Here is a 15147-nt window from a genome sequence, read left to right as displayed (position 1 = left end):
AGTCCAGGAGTTTGAGACTAGCCCTGGCAATATAGCAAGACCCCCATCTCCACACAATTTTTTTTTAAAAAATTAGTGAGGCATGGCTGGGCACAGTGGCTCACACATATAATCTCAGCACTTTGGGAGGACAAGGCAGGCACATCACATGAGGCCAGGAGTTCAAGACCAGCCTGGCTAACATGGTGAAACCCCATCTCTACTAAAAATACAAAAATTAGCTGGGTGTGGTATTGCATGCCTGTAGTCCCAGCTACTCAGGAAGCTGAGTCACAAGAATTGCTTGAACCCAAGAGGCAGAGATTGCAGTGAGCTGAGATTTCGCCATTGCACTCCAGTCTGGGCAATAGAGCGAGACTGTATCTCAAAAAAAAAAAATTTCTTTATATCATGAGTTTTTAAAAGTAATAAAAATAAAACATAAAGAAAAAAGAAAAGAAAAGTTAGCTAGACATGGTGGTGCATTCTTATAGTCCTTGCTACTTGAGAGGCTGAGGTAGGAGAATCTCTTGAGCCTGAGAAGTCAAGGCTGCAGTGAGCTGTGATCCTACCACTGCACCCCAACCTGGGAACAGAGCAAGACCCCATCTCAAAGAAAAAAAAAAGTGTTCAAGGTCAGATACTGTAGCTCACACCTGTAATCCCAGCACTTTGGGAGGCTGAGGTGGGAGGATCACATGAGGACAGGAGGTCGAGACCAGCCTAAGCAACATACCAAGATCCTATCTCTACAAAAAATTTTAAATCTTAGCTGCATGTGGTAGACTACTCCTGTAGTCTTAGCTACTTGGGAGGCTGAGATGGAAGAATCACTTAAGTCCAAGAGGTGGAGGTTGCAGTGAGCCGAGGTCGCACCATTGCACTTTAGCCTGGGTGACAAGAGTGAAACTCCATCTCAAAAACAAAAACAAAAACAAAAAAACAGGGCCAGATACAGTGGCTCATGCCTGTATTTCCAGCACTTTGGGAGGCCGAGTCGAGCAGATTGCCTGAGATCAGGAGTTTGAGACCAGCCTGGCTAACATAGTGAAACCCATCTCTACTAAATATACAAAAATTAGCTGGGCATGGTGGCACATACCTGTAATCCCAGCTACTTTGGAGGCTGAGGCAGGAGAATTGCTTGAGCCTGGAGATGGAGATTGCAGTGAGCCAAGATCGTGCCACTGCACTCCAGCCTGGCTGACAGAGCGAGACTTTGTCTCAAAAAAACAAACAACAAAAAACAGTACTATAATGAGGTCTCACCGTTCGATACTGGGGAATCCCCACAGAGCACAGCTGGTGGCAAAAGCATACATTTTGAAGACATCTTGAGTTCACATTTGAGCCCCACCGTTTAATATTCTGTGCATGATCTGACCACCCTGGGACTAAGTTTCTGCATCTGAAATATTGAGGTGGTAGTATCTGTATTCTATGGTTGTTGAAAGAATTAGTGTGTGGGGCTGGGCGCGGTGGCTCACGCCTGTAATCCAAGCACTTTGGAGGCCAAGGTGGGCGGATCACCTGAGGTCGGGAGTTCTAGACCAGCATGGTGAAACCCCATCTTAAAAAAAAAAAAAAAAAGAATTAGTGTGTGAAAGTGTAAAGCACCTGGCATATGGTAGGCACTCAGTAAATTAGCCATTTTTTCTCCGAATTGTTACTGTTTTGCCTGTCCTCTTGTGTGAGAATATCATAATGAATCAACATGTGTAAATAAGAAGCAAACAAATAATGTATATTCACTGTAATCACACTTGTTCAAGTGGAAAACTTAGTGAGAATATGTTCATTTATTTTAGACAAATTTCAGTAGAAGAGACAAAGACACCCGCCTGGACTCATCAATGGTCACCCTGATTCTGCCTAAGAATAAAGAGAGAATACAGGTACTTCACCTAATATACTGTATATGCTTATGTGCCAGCTATTAATTTTAATTAGTTATCAAATGTATTACGTGATTTGGAGGGGCGGTGATCCACAGTCCCGTTTTACCGTCTCAGATTTGTTCTGCTCAAGTGACATCTAAGGCATTTTGCACCCTCAGGCTACAAATCACCTGGCCCCTGGGACATACCAGGGCTGGAAGGAGCCCATCTAGAGTTAAAAGCTTGCCATTGAACATTTCATTTCAATAAGCATTTTTTAGGCAGCCATTATTTTGAAATGCCATGGCAACATGTCACATAAGAAAGTAATAGGGAATGAGGCACCTGTTCTCAGCCTTAGGAGGTTAACAACACATCAAGTGTTGCCATGAATTGTGAGGTGTGCTTCATATGCAGTGCCACCACTGACCATTCAGTACCAAGGTTTGTGAATTATTTGCTGGGTTTCTTTTAGACAGAGTTTCACTCTTGTTGCACAGGCTGGAGTGCAATGGTGCAATCTCAGCTCACTGCAACCTCTGCCTCCAGGGTTCAAGCGATTCCCCTGCCTCAGCCTCCCGAGTAGCTGGGATTAAAGGCATGCACCACCACACCCAGCTAACTTTTTATTTTTAGTAAAGATGGAGTTTCTCCATGTTGGCCAGGCTGGTCAGGAACTCCTGACCTCAGGTGATCCTCCCACCTCAGCCTTCCAAAGTGCTGAGATTGCAGGCATGAGCCACCGCACACAGCCAATTATTTGCATTTTTTTTTTTTTTTTTTTTTTGAGACAGAGTTTCGCTCTTGTTACCCAGGCTGGAGTGCAATGGCGCGATCTCGGCTCACCGCAACCTCCGCCTCCTGGGTTCAGGCAATTCTCCTGCCTCAGCCTCCTGAGTAGCTGGGATTACAGGCACGCACCACCATGCCCAGCTAATTTTTTGTAATTTTAGTAGAGACGGGGTTTCACCATGTTGACCAGGATGGTCTCGATCTCTTGACCTCGTGATCCACCCGCCTCGGCCTCCCAAAGTGCTGGGATTACAGGCTTGAGCCACCGCGCCCGGCCTTATTTGCCTTTTTAAAGAATAAGTTTGGTCAGGCACAGTGGCTCACGCCTGTAATTCCAACACTTTGGGAAAACAAAGTGGGCGAATCACATGAGGCCAGGAGACCAGCCTGGCCAACGTGGTGAAACCCCATCTCTACTAAAAATACAAAAATTAGCTGGGTGTAGTGATGCATGCATGTAGTCCCAGCTACTCAGGAAGCTGAGTCACAAGAATTCTTGAACCCAGGAGGCAGAGGTTGCAGTGAGCTGAGATTTTACCATTGCACTCCAGCTTAGGTGACAGAGTGAGACACTGTCTCAAAAAAAAAAAAAAAAAAAAAAAAAATTTAGCTAGGCATTGTGGCGCATGCTTATAGTCCTGGTTACTTGGGAGACTGAGGTAGGAGGATTGATTGAGCCCGAAAGGTCAAGACTGGAGTGAGCTGTGATTCTGCCATTGCACCCCAGCCTGGGTGACAGAGCGAGACCCTGTATGAAAAAAAAAAAGTGGGCGGGGGGTTTGAGGTCAGGTACAGTAGCTCACACCTGTAATCCCAGCACTTTGGAAGACTGAGGCGGGAGGATCATCACTTGAGGCCAGGAGGTCAAGGCCAGCCTGAGCAACATAGCAAGATCCTGTCTCTACAAAAAATTTTAAAACTTAGCTGGATGTGGTAACCTGCCACTGTAGTCCTAGTACTTGGGAGGCTGAGGTGGTAGAACCACTTGAGTCCAGGAGTTTAAGGTTAAAAGGTTTTGTACAATAGTAGCTGATTCTCAGGTGATAGGGTGCAAAATGGGCCCTCCTTATGTGAAACTCTACCCTATGGTTAACAGTGCTATTAATGAGGTCTCACTGTGTGATACTGGGGAATCTCCACAGAGCACAGCTGGTGACAAGAGTACAAATTTTAAAGTCTGTCTTGCCTCACTGTTTAATATTCTGTGAGTCATCTGACCACCCTGAGACTAAGTTTTTGCATCTGAAATATTGAGATATAATATCTACATCCTAAGGTTGATGAATTTGTGTGAAAGTGCAAAGCACCGGGCATATCATAGGCACTTTGTAAATTAGTCACTTCCCCGCTTTGAATCATTTTTCCTTCTTTGAATTATGTTTTGCCTGCCTTCTTGTGTGAGAGTATCATAATGAATTAACATATATAAATAAGAAGCAAATAATGCATATTCATTATAATCATACTTGTTCAAATGGAAAATTTACTGAAGATATGTTCATTTATTTTAGACAAATTTCAATAGAAGAGACAAAGACACCCCCCTGGACCCATCAATGACCACCCTGATTCTGCCTAAGAATAAAGAGAAAATGCAGGTACTTTACCTAGTATATTGTATATACTTATTTGCCAGCTATTAATTTTAATTAGTTCTCAAATGTATTATGTGATTTGGAGGGGTGGTGATCCACAGTCCAGTTTTACCTTCTCAGATTTATTCTGCTCAGGTGAACATCTAAGGCATTTTGTACCCTCAGGCTATAATTACCACTGACCATTGGGTACTAAGATTTGTGAAATACTTGCTTTTGTAAAAGACTAAGTTTCAGGCCAGGCAAGGTGGCTCATCCCTGTAATCCCAGCACTTTGAGAAGCCAAGGTGGGTGTATCATTTGAGGTCAGGAACTTGAGACTACCCTGACCAACATGGAGAAACCCTGTCTCTACTGGCCAGGCATGGTGGTGGCACATGGCTGTAGTCCCAGCTACTTGCAAGGCTGAGGCAGGAGAATTACTTGTACCCAGGAGGCAGATGTGGTGGTGAGCCAAGATCACAGCATTGCACTCCAGCCTGGGCAACAAGAGTAAAACTCCATCTCAAAAAAAAAAAAAAAAACTTAGTAAGTCTGGGCTGGGCTGGGCTTGGTGGCTCGCACCTGTAATCCCAGCACTTTGGGAGGCTGAAAGTGAGTGGATCACCTGCGGTCAGGAGTTTGAGACCAGCCCGGCCAACATGGCCAAACCCCATCTAGACTAAAAATGCAAAAATTGGCTGGGTGTGATGGTGCACACTTGTAATCCCAGCTACTTGGGAGGCTGAGGCAGGAGTATTGCTTGAACCCAGGAGGCGGAAATTGCAGTGAGCTGAGATTGCACCATTGCACTCCAGCCTGGGTGACAGAGCAAGACTCCGTCTCAAAAAAAGTTGCTCGTGTTGACTGTGATTTGGCTGAGGATCAGCACAAATGCTCAGTTCACCCCGTTCTATAATAGCGTCAACTACTTTGATATTTGGGGAAGAAATACAAATGTTTCTCACCAACTCCTTGTAAAGCCAATCCCAAACCTAACTACATCTTTAGAAATGGCAAAATAAAGTGAATTCAACTTTCTAAAAATCTTATTTGCACAGAAGCAGCAGCCAGGCTTTACAGTATCATGCTCTCCAAAGAGAACCATAAACTCCAGCCAGGAGCCAGCTCCAGGTGTGAAGCCAAACTGGCCAAGGAGCAGATATCGTGCCACAAAGAGAAGCTGTGTGGCCGTGGCGGCATACCCATCCTTGCACATATACACATACCCGTAGGCGAGCCTGGGCTATGGCACACAAGCACTTCTTGGGGTGTTGGAGATTAGACACGTTTTGTAATGGGGGTGATGTGTGATTGGGAACTGCATTTCCTAGTGGTGTACTGTGTTGTGTATTCATTATACACTGACCTTACACTTTGTACTTACACTCTGTGTTGTGATCAAGATGCATACCTCATGAATTCAACTGTTTTTTCATAAAATGAAATTTCATTATGATGTGTAAAAATGCTTTATCCGGAACTGAAGTGTGCTCTCATGGCACACCTCGTGACAGCACAGATATTCCTCATTTTAACCAATAGATATTCTCTCTAAAATTATGTGTAAGTCAATTTTTAAAAATCAAACTCAGCCGGGCACGGTAGCTCAAGCCTGTAATCCCGGCACTTTGGGAGGCTGAGGCGGGTGGATCACGAGGTCAAGAGATCGAGACCATCTTGGTCAACATGGTGAAACCCCGTCTCTACTAAAAATACAAAAAATTAGCTGGGCATGGTGGTGCGTGCCTGTAATCCCAGCTACTCAGGAGGCTGAGGCAGGAGAATTGCCTGAACCCAGGAGGCGGTGGTTGCGGTGAGCCGAGATCGCGCCATTGCACTCCAGCCTGGGTAACAAGAGTGAAACTCCGTCTCAAAAAAAAAAAAAAAAAAAAATCAAACTCTGTGTTAAACACATTTTGGGAAAGTGCTATATAAAAAAAAAAGTCTTGTGTCAAAGCTTTCCAGTGATGAATGGTCAGTCTGACTGCTATATGTCAGGTTTGCTCAGAATGAGGTATTCCCACATGGAAATAACAATGCATGTATCACCCAGAATTTCATGTTGCATATCTTATGTTCAAGGTTTTGTAAACTTTTTAACTTGCTGATTAAAATTCTTTATCTCTATAACTCTATCAAGACAGTTGAAGGTGAGCAAAAAAAAAAAAAAAAGAAAATTCTTTCTCTGTAACCAGTTGTTTCCTTTGATGGGTTAACAGCATAATTTTATGTGAACAGATATTTTATATCCACCTTTTCTTTCCAGTAGTCCCTCCTGAGCACCAAGAATAGTCTGCCAGCTACAGCCTGTCATGTCAACACGCTGGAGTCATTTAGAAGAGGGTCACTCCAGTTCATGCCAGGTTTTCTATCACATGGGATTGAAAGTTTCCTAGCACATTTTTCGTTATCACTTTTAAACTTTCAGCCACCTGGATTACTAGTGATTAGAACCACATGACAACACAAATTTTATTGCAATCCTAGTGTTTGAGTATTTAAAAAGTATTTTAGAACAGTTTTAGGTTTACAGAGAAATGAGCAGAGAGTACAGAGAGTTCCTAGATGCAGCTACCCTCAATGTGTGAGTCTTTTTAAGGGGAATGTCAGTCCATGCTCTTTACATAGGGAGTTTGCAAATGGCCTTCTTCAGTGCCACACCTTACTTCCTAAAACTATTAGTCAGCATTTTAAGTATCCAGAAAGCAACCAAAACGCCAGTTATTATCCCTAAAAGGATATCCTTAAAAGACAAATCCCAAAAGCAAACCTTGTTTGAAAGTTGTTCAGAAATTCAGCCAGGTGCGGTGGCGCACGCCTTTGGGAGGCCGAGGCGGGTGGATCCCTTGAGGCCAGGAGTTCAAAACCAGCCTGTCCGACATGGCAAAACTCCGTCTCTACTAAAAATACAAAAATTAGTGGGGCATGGTGGCATGTGCCTGTAATCCCAGCTACTCTGGAGGCTGAGGCAGGAGAATAGCTTGAACCCAGGAGGCGGAGGTTGCAGTGAGTCGCCAGGCCTGTGAACATGGTTTCTTAAGAAGCCTTACTCTTTGGACCACAGGGCCTAATGAAGGTCCTATCACCATCTGTTGGCAGCATATCTGTCTGTTTTTGGAGAGCTGACAACACCTCTTGAAACCGAGATAGGCCAGGATGGTGGCTCATGCCTGTAATCCCAGAACTTTGTGGGGCTGAGGCAGGTAGATCCCTTGAGCCCAGGAATATGAGCCCAGCCTGGGCAATGTGGTGACACTTGTCTCTAACAACAACAACAAAATACATAAATTAGCTGGGTATGGTGGCACATGCCTGTAGTCCCAGCTATCCTGGAGGCCGGGATGGGAGGATCACTTTAGCTCAGGAGGCAGAGGTTGCAGTGAGCTGAGATCATACCACTGTATTCCAGCCTGGGTGACAGAGTGAGACTCTGTCTTTAAAAAAAAAAAAAAAAGCCGGGCGCGGTGGCTCAAGCCTGTAATCCCAGTACTTTGGGAGGCCGAGGCGGGTGGATCACAAGGTCAAGAGATCGAGACCATCCTGGTCAACATGGTGAAACCCCGTCTCTACTAAAAATACAAAAAAATTAGCTGGGCATGGTGGTGCGTGCCTGTAATCCCAGCTACTCAGGAGGCTGAGGCAGGAGAATTGCCTGAACCCAGGAGGCGGAGGTTGCGGTGAGCCGAGTTGCGCCATGGCACTCCAGCCTGGGTAACAAGAGCGAAACTCCGTCTCAAAAAAAAAAAAAAAGAAAGATGCGTTGAGCAGTGACTGACTTAGGAACTATGGAGAATGCACTGATGCATAAGATTTCACTCCTGCCCCTGTGCTTAAAATCTGGATGGAGAACAAAGACTAGTGGGCAAAACAAACCAGTCAGACATTTTGGTAGGTTCAGAACATTGTAGTGAGTTAAAGAGCCACCAACATGGGATTTAGAACACCTGAGTTTGAATCCCACGCAGGCTGGGGTCAGGGAGGCATGGGCCAGTTGCTTAACAACTCTTAGGCAACCTTACTTAGTCCTTAAGTAAGGTCAGGACTTTTGCTTCCTGACTTTTACTTCACTTCCTAGTGAAGTGCTGGGCCAGGTGTGGTGGCTTACACCTGCAATCCCAGCACTTTGGAAGGCAGAGGTGGATGGCTCACAAGGTCAGGGGATCGAGACCATCCTGGCTGACATGGTGAAACCCTGTCTCTACTAAAAATACCAAAAAATTAGCTGGGCATGGTGGCACACACCTGTAGTCTCTCAGCTACTTGGGAGGCTGAGACAGGAGAATTCCTTGAACCCAGGAGGTGGAGACTGCAGTGAGCCGAGATCACACCACTTCACTCCAGCCTGGGCTACAGTGTAAGACTCTGTCCCCCCCCAAAAATAATAATAAAGTGAGTGCCTGTCCAGGTGAAATGATCTCTAAGTTCCCTTCATTTGAACACTACTCTTAGCTATTGGTCATACATTGTAATAATGTGCTTTAAACAGTTTCCCTCTCCAGCCTGTACCAGTGAGGTCTTCTCTCCCTCAGTCTCTGGTCTTTGGGGAAACACGATCTCTTTGGTTGCTCTGATTACAGTTCCTCTCATCTGTCACTAACCAACTTTGATACAAGCCATCTCTCTTCATAGCCCCCTGAACTGCCTATTCCTAGATTATTGGATTTAGTGACCAGAAATCACATGAATAAACCACTTCACAGTTCCAGTCATTCCTCTTTCTCTTGGCTTCATTTCTTCCCCAATTCAGCCCAGACTCCAGGGTTCATGACGTCAACCACTATATTGCCAGCACCCCAGTGTCCTCACCCTCTGTCCTTCTGCCACGTCCACCTGGTAGTTCCCCAGCTTTGGATCAGCCAGCCATCCCAGCCATCTGTCTTCTCTACTATACACAAGCTGCCAAGATGGCTGCAGGAAAACATGCCATCGAGCGGACCTGGGCCAGCACACAATATCTTCTCCAGCCTTGGAAACTTACCTTCTGCTTCTGAGAGTGAGGTTCCCGTGCCTTTCCCCCTCCATGGCTATTGCATGCCTCCATTTCCAGTCCTGTGCTCCCTCTCTGCTGCCACCTTCCTCCCAGCAAACAGCTATATTTGTCGAGAGTGGTTCAGAAGCAAGGCTCTCCCGTAAGGCAGGGGTAGGAAATAACTGCAAACAAATTCTGAACTCTGTTTGGTAGGTTTGTTTATGTAATAGCATTGGCAAATCAATTCTGAAACTATTTTAGATGTATTATATGCTTGAACAAATGAATAAATGTGTTGATGTTATTAAAACCCAAGAACTCATGATTTCTTTCTTTCTTTTTTTTTTTTTTTTGAGACGGAGTTTCGCTCTTGTTGCCCAGGCTGAAGTGCAGTGGCATGATCTCGGCTCACTGCTACCTCTGCCTCCCAGGTTCAAGTGATTCTCCTGCCTCAGTCTCCCAAGTAGCTGGGATTACAGGTGCCTGCCACCATGCCAGGCTAACTTTTTTGGGGTTTTTTTGGTATTTTTAGTAGAGATGGGGATTCATCATGTTGTCCAGGCTGGTCTCAAACTCCCACTTCAGCCTCCCAAAGTGCTGGGATTGTAGGCGTGAGCCACCGCACCTGGCCGGAACTCATGATTTATTCTAAAACAGGTATATGTCTGAACATACACATGTATGTATACACAAGTATATATGTGCATGTGTGTATGCATATTCATATATGTAGGTAATGTGTGCATTTGTATTCAGCTCTGTCTGCTAAAAAGGCCTAAAATCAAATATACCCCATTAGCAATCAGTACATTTTGCACTGAGAACTTGGTCTCTAATACATTCCTCACTAAAAGGAATCAGGGTTCATTGGGGCAATGAAGATATGAGATGAGGAGCCTGAAATATTGTGTTATGTGAAAAAGTAAAGTACTGGAGGCATGTCACGGGATAAAGGAACCAACTCGAAGGAGCTCCCACTGGCCAAATCTGGGATATGAGGCACCAAAATGACTAAGGACACTAATAAATCATAACCCATTGGAAAAATGAGGAATCCTGAGTTCCTATCAATGAGAGAGAGAGGAAGAGGGCTCCTGTTTAGGAAGAGCGAAGCTGAGGTCAGTAGTGAATGTAGAAGGAGTGCTGCAACTGGGAATTCATTATTTTGCAATTACTGTAGTAAAATGGATCAAGCAAGAAGTACCTATGCATGCAAAACTTAGGAGGAATTTAGGAGCAAGATATTTGCATGGTTTTAAAGTGTCTCCACTCAGATTGCTTATATTTTAGTTGGAAGGGAAAAAGTAGTGACTATATAATGGGGCAACTGGACACTGCCTTAACCATGTGATTGATTCTGTGCCTTCTGATATAAAGCCTGAGATGAACACATCACTTAAGTAATAGTCTGGTTGGAAATGCATACCTTGAATCTAAAAAAAAAAAATCAGGCCGGGCACAGTGACTCATGCCTGTAATCCTGGCATTTTGGGAGGCCAAGGTGGGCGGATCATGAGGTCAGGAATCCAAGACCAGCCTGGCCAATATGGTGAAACCCTGTCTCTACGAAAAATACAAAAAAATTAGCCAGGTGTGGTGGCGTGCGCCTATAGTCCCAGCCACTTAAAAGGCTGAGACAGAAGAATTGCTTGAACCCAGGAGGCAGAGGTTGCAGCGAGCCAAGATTGCACCACTACGCTCCAGTCTGGGTGGCAGAGCGAGACTCTGTCTAAAAAAAAAAAAAAAGAAAAAGAAAGAAAAGAAAAAGAAAAAAAGTCAGAAAGTCAGACAAAACCAAAATAAGGAACATTCTACCAAAAAGAATCTAGACTCTGGCATCAAGATGCTTGGGTTCTATAGCTTTATGACCTTAGGCAAGTTCCCTCTCAAAGATTCAGTTTCCTCATCTGTAAAACAGGAATACGAACAAGACCCACTTTTCAGGAGTGTTGGGAGGACTGGACAAGAAAGTGTACATAATGCACTTAGAGTGCTCCCAGGTTCAAGTGATACACACAGAAAGCACTTGGAAGTGGTGAGCTGGCATCACTCCTGTCCACCCTTCCTTTCCTTTGTTCTGTTTTTTTGAGAGTCTTGCTCTGTCTCCCAGGCTGGAGTGCAGTGGCACCACATGGGCTCACTGCATCTTCCGCCTCCCAGGTTCAAGTGATTCTTGTGTCTCAGCCTCCCAAATAGCTGGGATTAAGGCATGTGCCACCATGTCCAGCTAATTTTTGTATATTTTGTAGAGAGGTTTTTACCACGTTGGCCAGTTTGATCTTGAACTCCTAGCCTCAAGTGGTCCACCCACCTCAGCCTCCCAAAGTGCTGGGATTACAGGTGTGAGCCACTGTGCCTGGCTTCTTTTATTTGTTCTTAGAGAAAGAAAAGTGCCTAATTTTGGATTTAAGGCTAATCTCTCCACCTTATGCTTCAATTCAGTCTCTCTACTTTTTCCTCCCAAACTTTCTGCATTGCTTTATCCCCTCTTGTCTTTCTCCCTCTCTACCAGCAACTTTGCTGTAGCCTCAAAACAAGCCAAGCTCTCCCCATATTTAAAGAAAAAATATACACGCCAGGCATGGTAGCTCACGCCTGTAATCCCAGCGCTTTGGGAGGCCGAGGGGGGCTGACCGCCTGAGGTCAGGAGTTTGAGACAAGCATGACCAACATGGAGAAACCCTGTCTAAACTAAAAATACAAAATTACCTGGGCATGGTGGCGCATGCCTCTAATCCCAGCTACTCAGACGACTGAGGTAGGAGAATTGCTGGAACCTGGTGGGTGGAGGTTGCGGTGAGCTGAGATCGCGCCATTGCACTCCAGCCTGGGCAACAGAGCAATACTCTGTCTCAATTTTTTTTTTCTTTTTCTTTTTTTTTTTTAGAAGAAAAAATGGGGCTAGTCCAAACTGAGATGTACTTGACTGGGTGTGGTGGCTCACAACTGTAATTCCAACACTTTGGGAGGCCAGGAGTTCAAGACCAGCCAGGGTAACATAGCTAGACCCTATCTCTAAAAAAATTTTTTTTTTGAAACAGTCTCACTCTTTCCCAGGCTGGAGTGCAGTGGCGCAGTCTCGGCTCACTGCAACCTCCGCCTCCCAGGTTCAAGCGATTCTCCTGCTTCAACCTCCTGAGTAGCTGGGACTACAGGCGCATGCCACCACACCTGGCTAATTTTTTTTTTTTTTTTTTTTTTTTTTTTTTAAGACAGAGTCTCACTCTGTCGCCAGAGTGAGAGTGCAGTTTTGTGAGCTCAGCTCACTGCAGCCTCTGCCTCCCAGGTTCAGCCTCCCAAGTAGCAGGGACTACAGGCGCACGCCACCACATCCAGCTAATTTTTGTATTTTTTAGTAGAGACAGGGTTTCACCATGTTGGCCACGATGGTCTCGATCTCTTGACCTTGTGATCCGCCCGCCTCGGCCTCCCAAAGTGCTGGGATTATAGGCGTGAGCCACTGCGCCCAGCTCTCCTAAACTTTTTTTTTTTTTTAAGACAGTCTCAAGCTGTCACCCAGGCTGGAGGGCAGTGGCCTGATCTCGGCTCACTGCAACCTCCACCTCCCAGGTTCAGCTGATTCTCCTGCCTCAGCCTCCCCAGTAGCTGGGACTACAAGTGTGTGCTACCTCGCCCAGCCTGTTTTCCTAAACTATTAAATTTGGTCTCCCAGCCTCCAGTTTTGCGAACCCTGGCCTTTCTTTGATAGAGTGGCTAAGGTGACCCTAATTAAAAATCAAATCTGAGGCCAAGTGCTGTGGCGGATCACGAAGTCAGGAGTTCAAGACCAGCCTGGACAATATAGTGAAACCCCATCTCTACTACAAATACAAAAATTAGGCGGGTATGGTGCCCACACCAATTCCAGCTATTCAGGAGGCTGAGGCAAGAGAATCGGTGGAACCTGGGAGGCAGAAGTTGCCAAGATCGTGCCACTGCATGCCAGCCTGGGCAACAGAGGAATGAGCTGAGATCGTGCCACTGCACTCCAACCTAGGTGACAGATCTAGACCATCCTGGCCAACATGGTGAAACCCTGTCTCTACTAAAAATACAAAAATTAGCTGGGCATGGTGTTGGGTGTCTGTAATAGCAACTACTTGGGAGGCTGAGGCAGGACAATTGCTTGAACCCGGGAGGTGGAGGTTGCAGTGAGCCAAGATCGCACCACTGCACTCCAGCCTGAACAGAGTAAGACTCCAACTTAAAAGATATTTCTGAGACGATAACATTAATTAAACGTGAATGAAGAGCAACTCGCTAGCGGATTAATGATTCGCTATCAGAAAGCCACTAGACTGTTAGGCTCTGATGGTGAATATCTTTTGAACCCTATGTTGATGAAAGGGCAAGTGCAGAAATGAAGCATAACGAAGAATCCTTTTCAATTCTTTTCAGTCCTCGACCTTGCCTTTGCCGTCAGGGTCACACTCCCCCACTGCCACTCCCATTGTGTTTCCGGACACTAGGGGCCAGCGCATGTGCAAGAGAAACCGTCATTTCTGGCGAAGAACGAGCCCCCGGCAGAACGCATGCGCCTCCGTCCATAAGCCCCGCCCCGACCCCAGCGCCCCATCGCGAGCGCCTGCCGTTTCTCGGGGCAGGGCGGAGGGCGGGAACTGGGCGGGGAGGCGCGCGCCGGTGCGTGCGTGCGCGCTCGCCGTGGGCGGGCCAGTGAAACCGGCGGCCCTGGCACGTGACCCAGGACCGGCTCACCGGGTCGCTTGGTGGCTCCGTCTGTCTGTCCGTCCGCGGGTGCCATCATGGCGGACGCGGCCAGTCAGGTGCTCCTGGGCTCCGGTCTCACCATCCTGTCCCAGCCGCTCATGTACGTGAAAGTGCTCATCCAGGTATGAGGCGTCGCCGCTCCCTTCCCCGCCCGGCGCCCCGTTCGGTCGCCGCTGCCCAGGGCGCCTGAGGATCGGCCTCAGCCTTGCGGGCCCTTCATTCTCCCGGGATGCTGCTGCTCCTCCGCTGCCCTTTCCCTCCCCGCAGGGACAGCTTCTTCCGTCCCGCGGCCTCGCTCGGGGGCCTCGCCGAACTCTTGCCTCCCCGCCTCGCGTTGAGGCCCACCCATCCCTTTAGCCAACCGCCACTATGCTCTGCTCTGCCGTGCCCTGCCCGGCGGATCCTCTGAACTTTGGTTCTTCCCTGAGGTGGATCCTGGCTGGTCGCCACCGAGGTCTTCCGAACCCTCCCTCTCGCCCCTCTGAAATTCACATTCACCGCTCCTCCCCGCAAAATCTCAGACGCAAGACATGAAATGTTCAGTTGAAGACAAATGTGAAGTTAGGTGGGAACCAACATTTTATTTTTTATTCCTTTTTTAAAATTTCTATGCTACTGTTACTACTGCTCCTCTCTTCCGAGGTTTTCGCACCAGATACCCAGAGAAACACAAGGCGCTCATTCAGAAGTGTTAATGAAGGGATTGCGCTGTCAGTTTTGGGAAGGATGCGTTGAGTGCTTTCTGGCAGCACCCCATGTGGCTCCTGACAATGAAAATCACATTTGTCAGAGCTGGAAATTAGTTAAGCTGAGTTTTAGCGAGTTTAAACATGAGAGTTAGTTTCTTTTTTTCTTTCTTTTTTTTTTTTTTGAGACGGAGTTTCGCTCTTGTTACCCAGGCTGGAGTGCAATGGCGCGATCTCGGCTCACCGCAACCTCCGCCTCTTGGGTTCAGGCAATTCTCCTGCCTCAGCCTCCTGAGTAGCTGGGATTACAGGCATGCGCCACCATGCCCAGCTAATTTTTTGTATTTTTTTTTTTAGTAGAGACGGGGTTTCACCATGTTGACCAGGTTGGTCTCGATCTCTCGACCTTGTGATCCACCCGCCTCGGCCTCCCAGAGTGCTGGGATTACAGGCTTGAGCCACCGCGCCCGGCGAGAGTTAGTTTCTAATCTGCTGTCCAATAATTCTTACATGGTATTATATATTCACATGCAGGTAAG

The 15147-nt window shown here is 46.5% G+C and overlaps 2 protein-coding genes across 10 annotated transcripts in view; both read left to right on the top strand.

The window, feature by feature from the left end:
• Nucleotides 1–11830, top strand: part of AGBL2 (AGBL carboxypeptidase 2) — a 60530-nt gene extending 48700 nt beyond the window's left edge. For all 9 annotated transcript variants that reach the window (XM_010334381.3, XM_039470920.2, XM_039470919.2 and 6 more), the window contains 3 exons: nt 1788–1874; nt 4160–4246; nt 5284–11830. In XM_010334381.3, coding sequence (XP_010332683.1) covers nt 1788–1874; nt 4160–4246; nt 5284–5457 — 348 coding nt within the window. In that variant the 3' untranslated portion in view covers nt 5458–11830. The remainder of the gene's footprint in view (nt 1–1787; nt 1875–4159; nt 4247–5283) is intronic.
• A 2023-nt stretch (nt 11831–13853) lies between these two features.
• The window catches only part of MTCH2 (mitochondrial carrier 2), a 31963-nt gene continuing 30669 nt past the window's right edge, over nt 13854–15147 (top strand). The window contains exon 1 of the mRNA XM_039470794.2: nt 13854–14044. Coding sequence (XP_039326728.1) covers nt 13958–14044 — 87 coding nt within the window. The 5' untranslated portion in view covers nt 13854–13957. The remainder of the gene's footprint in view (nt 14045–15147) is intronic.

The sequence above is a fragment of the Saimiri boliviensis genome, chromosome 6, assembly GCF_048565385.1.
Source record: "Saimiri boliviensis isolate mSaiBol1 chromosome 6, mSaiBol1.pri, whole genome shotgun sequence".
Lineage (NCBI taxonomy): Eukaryota > Metazoa > Chordata > Mammalia > Primates > Cebidae > Saimiri > Saimiri boliviensis.
This window is presented reverse-complemented; position numbering and strand designations above follow the sequence as displayed.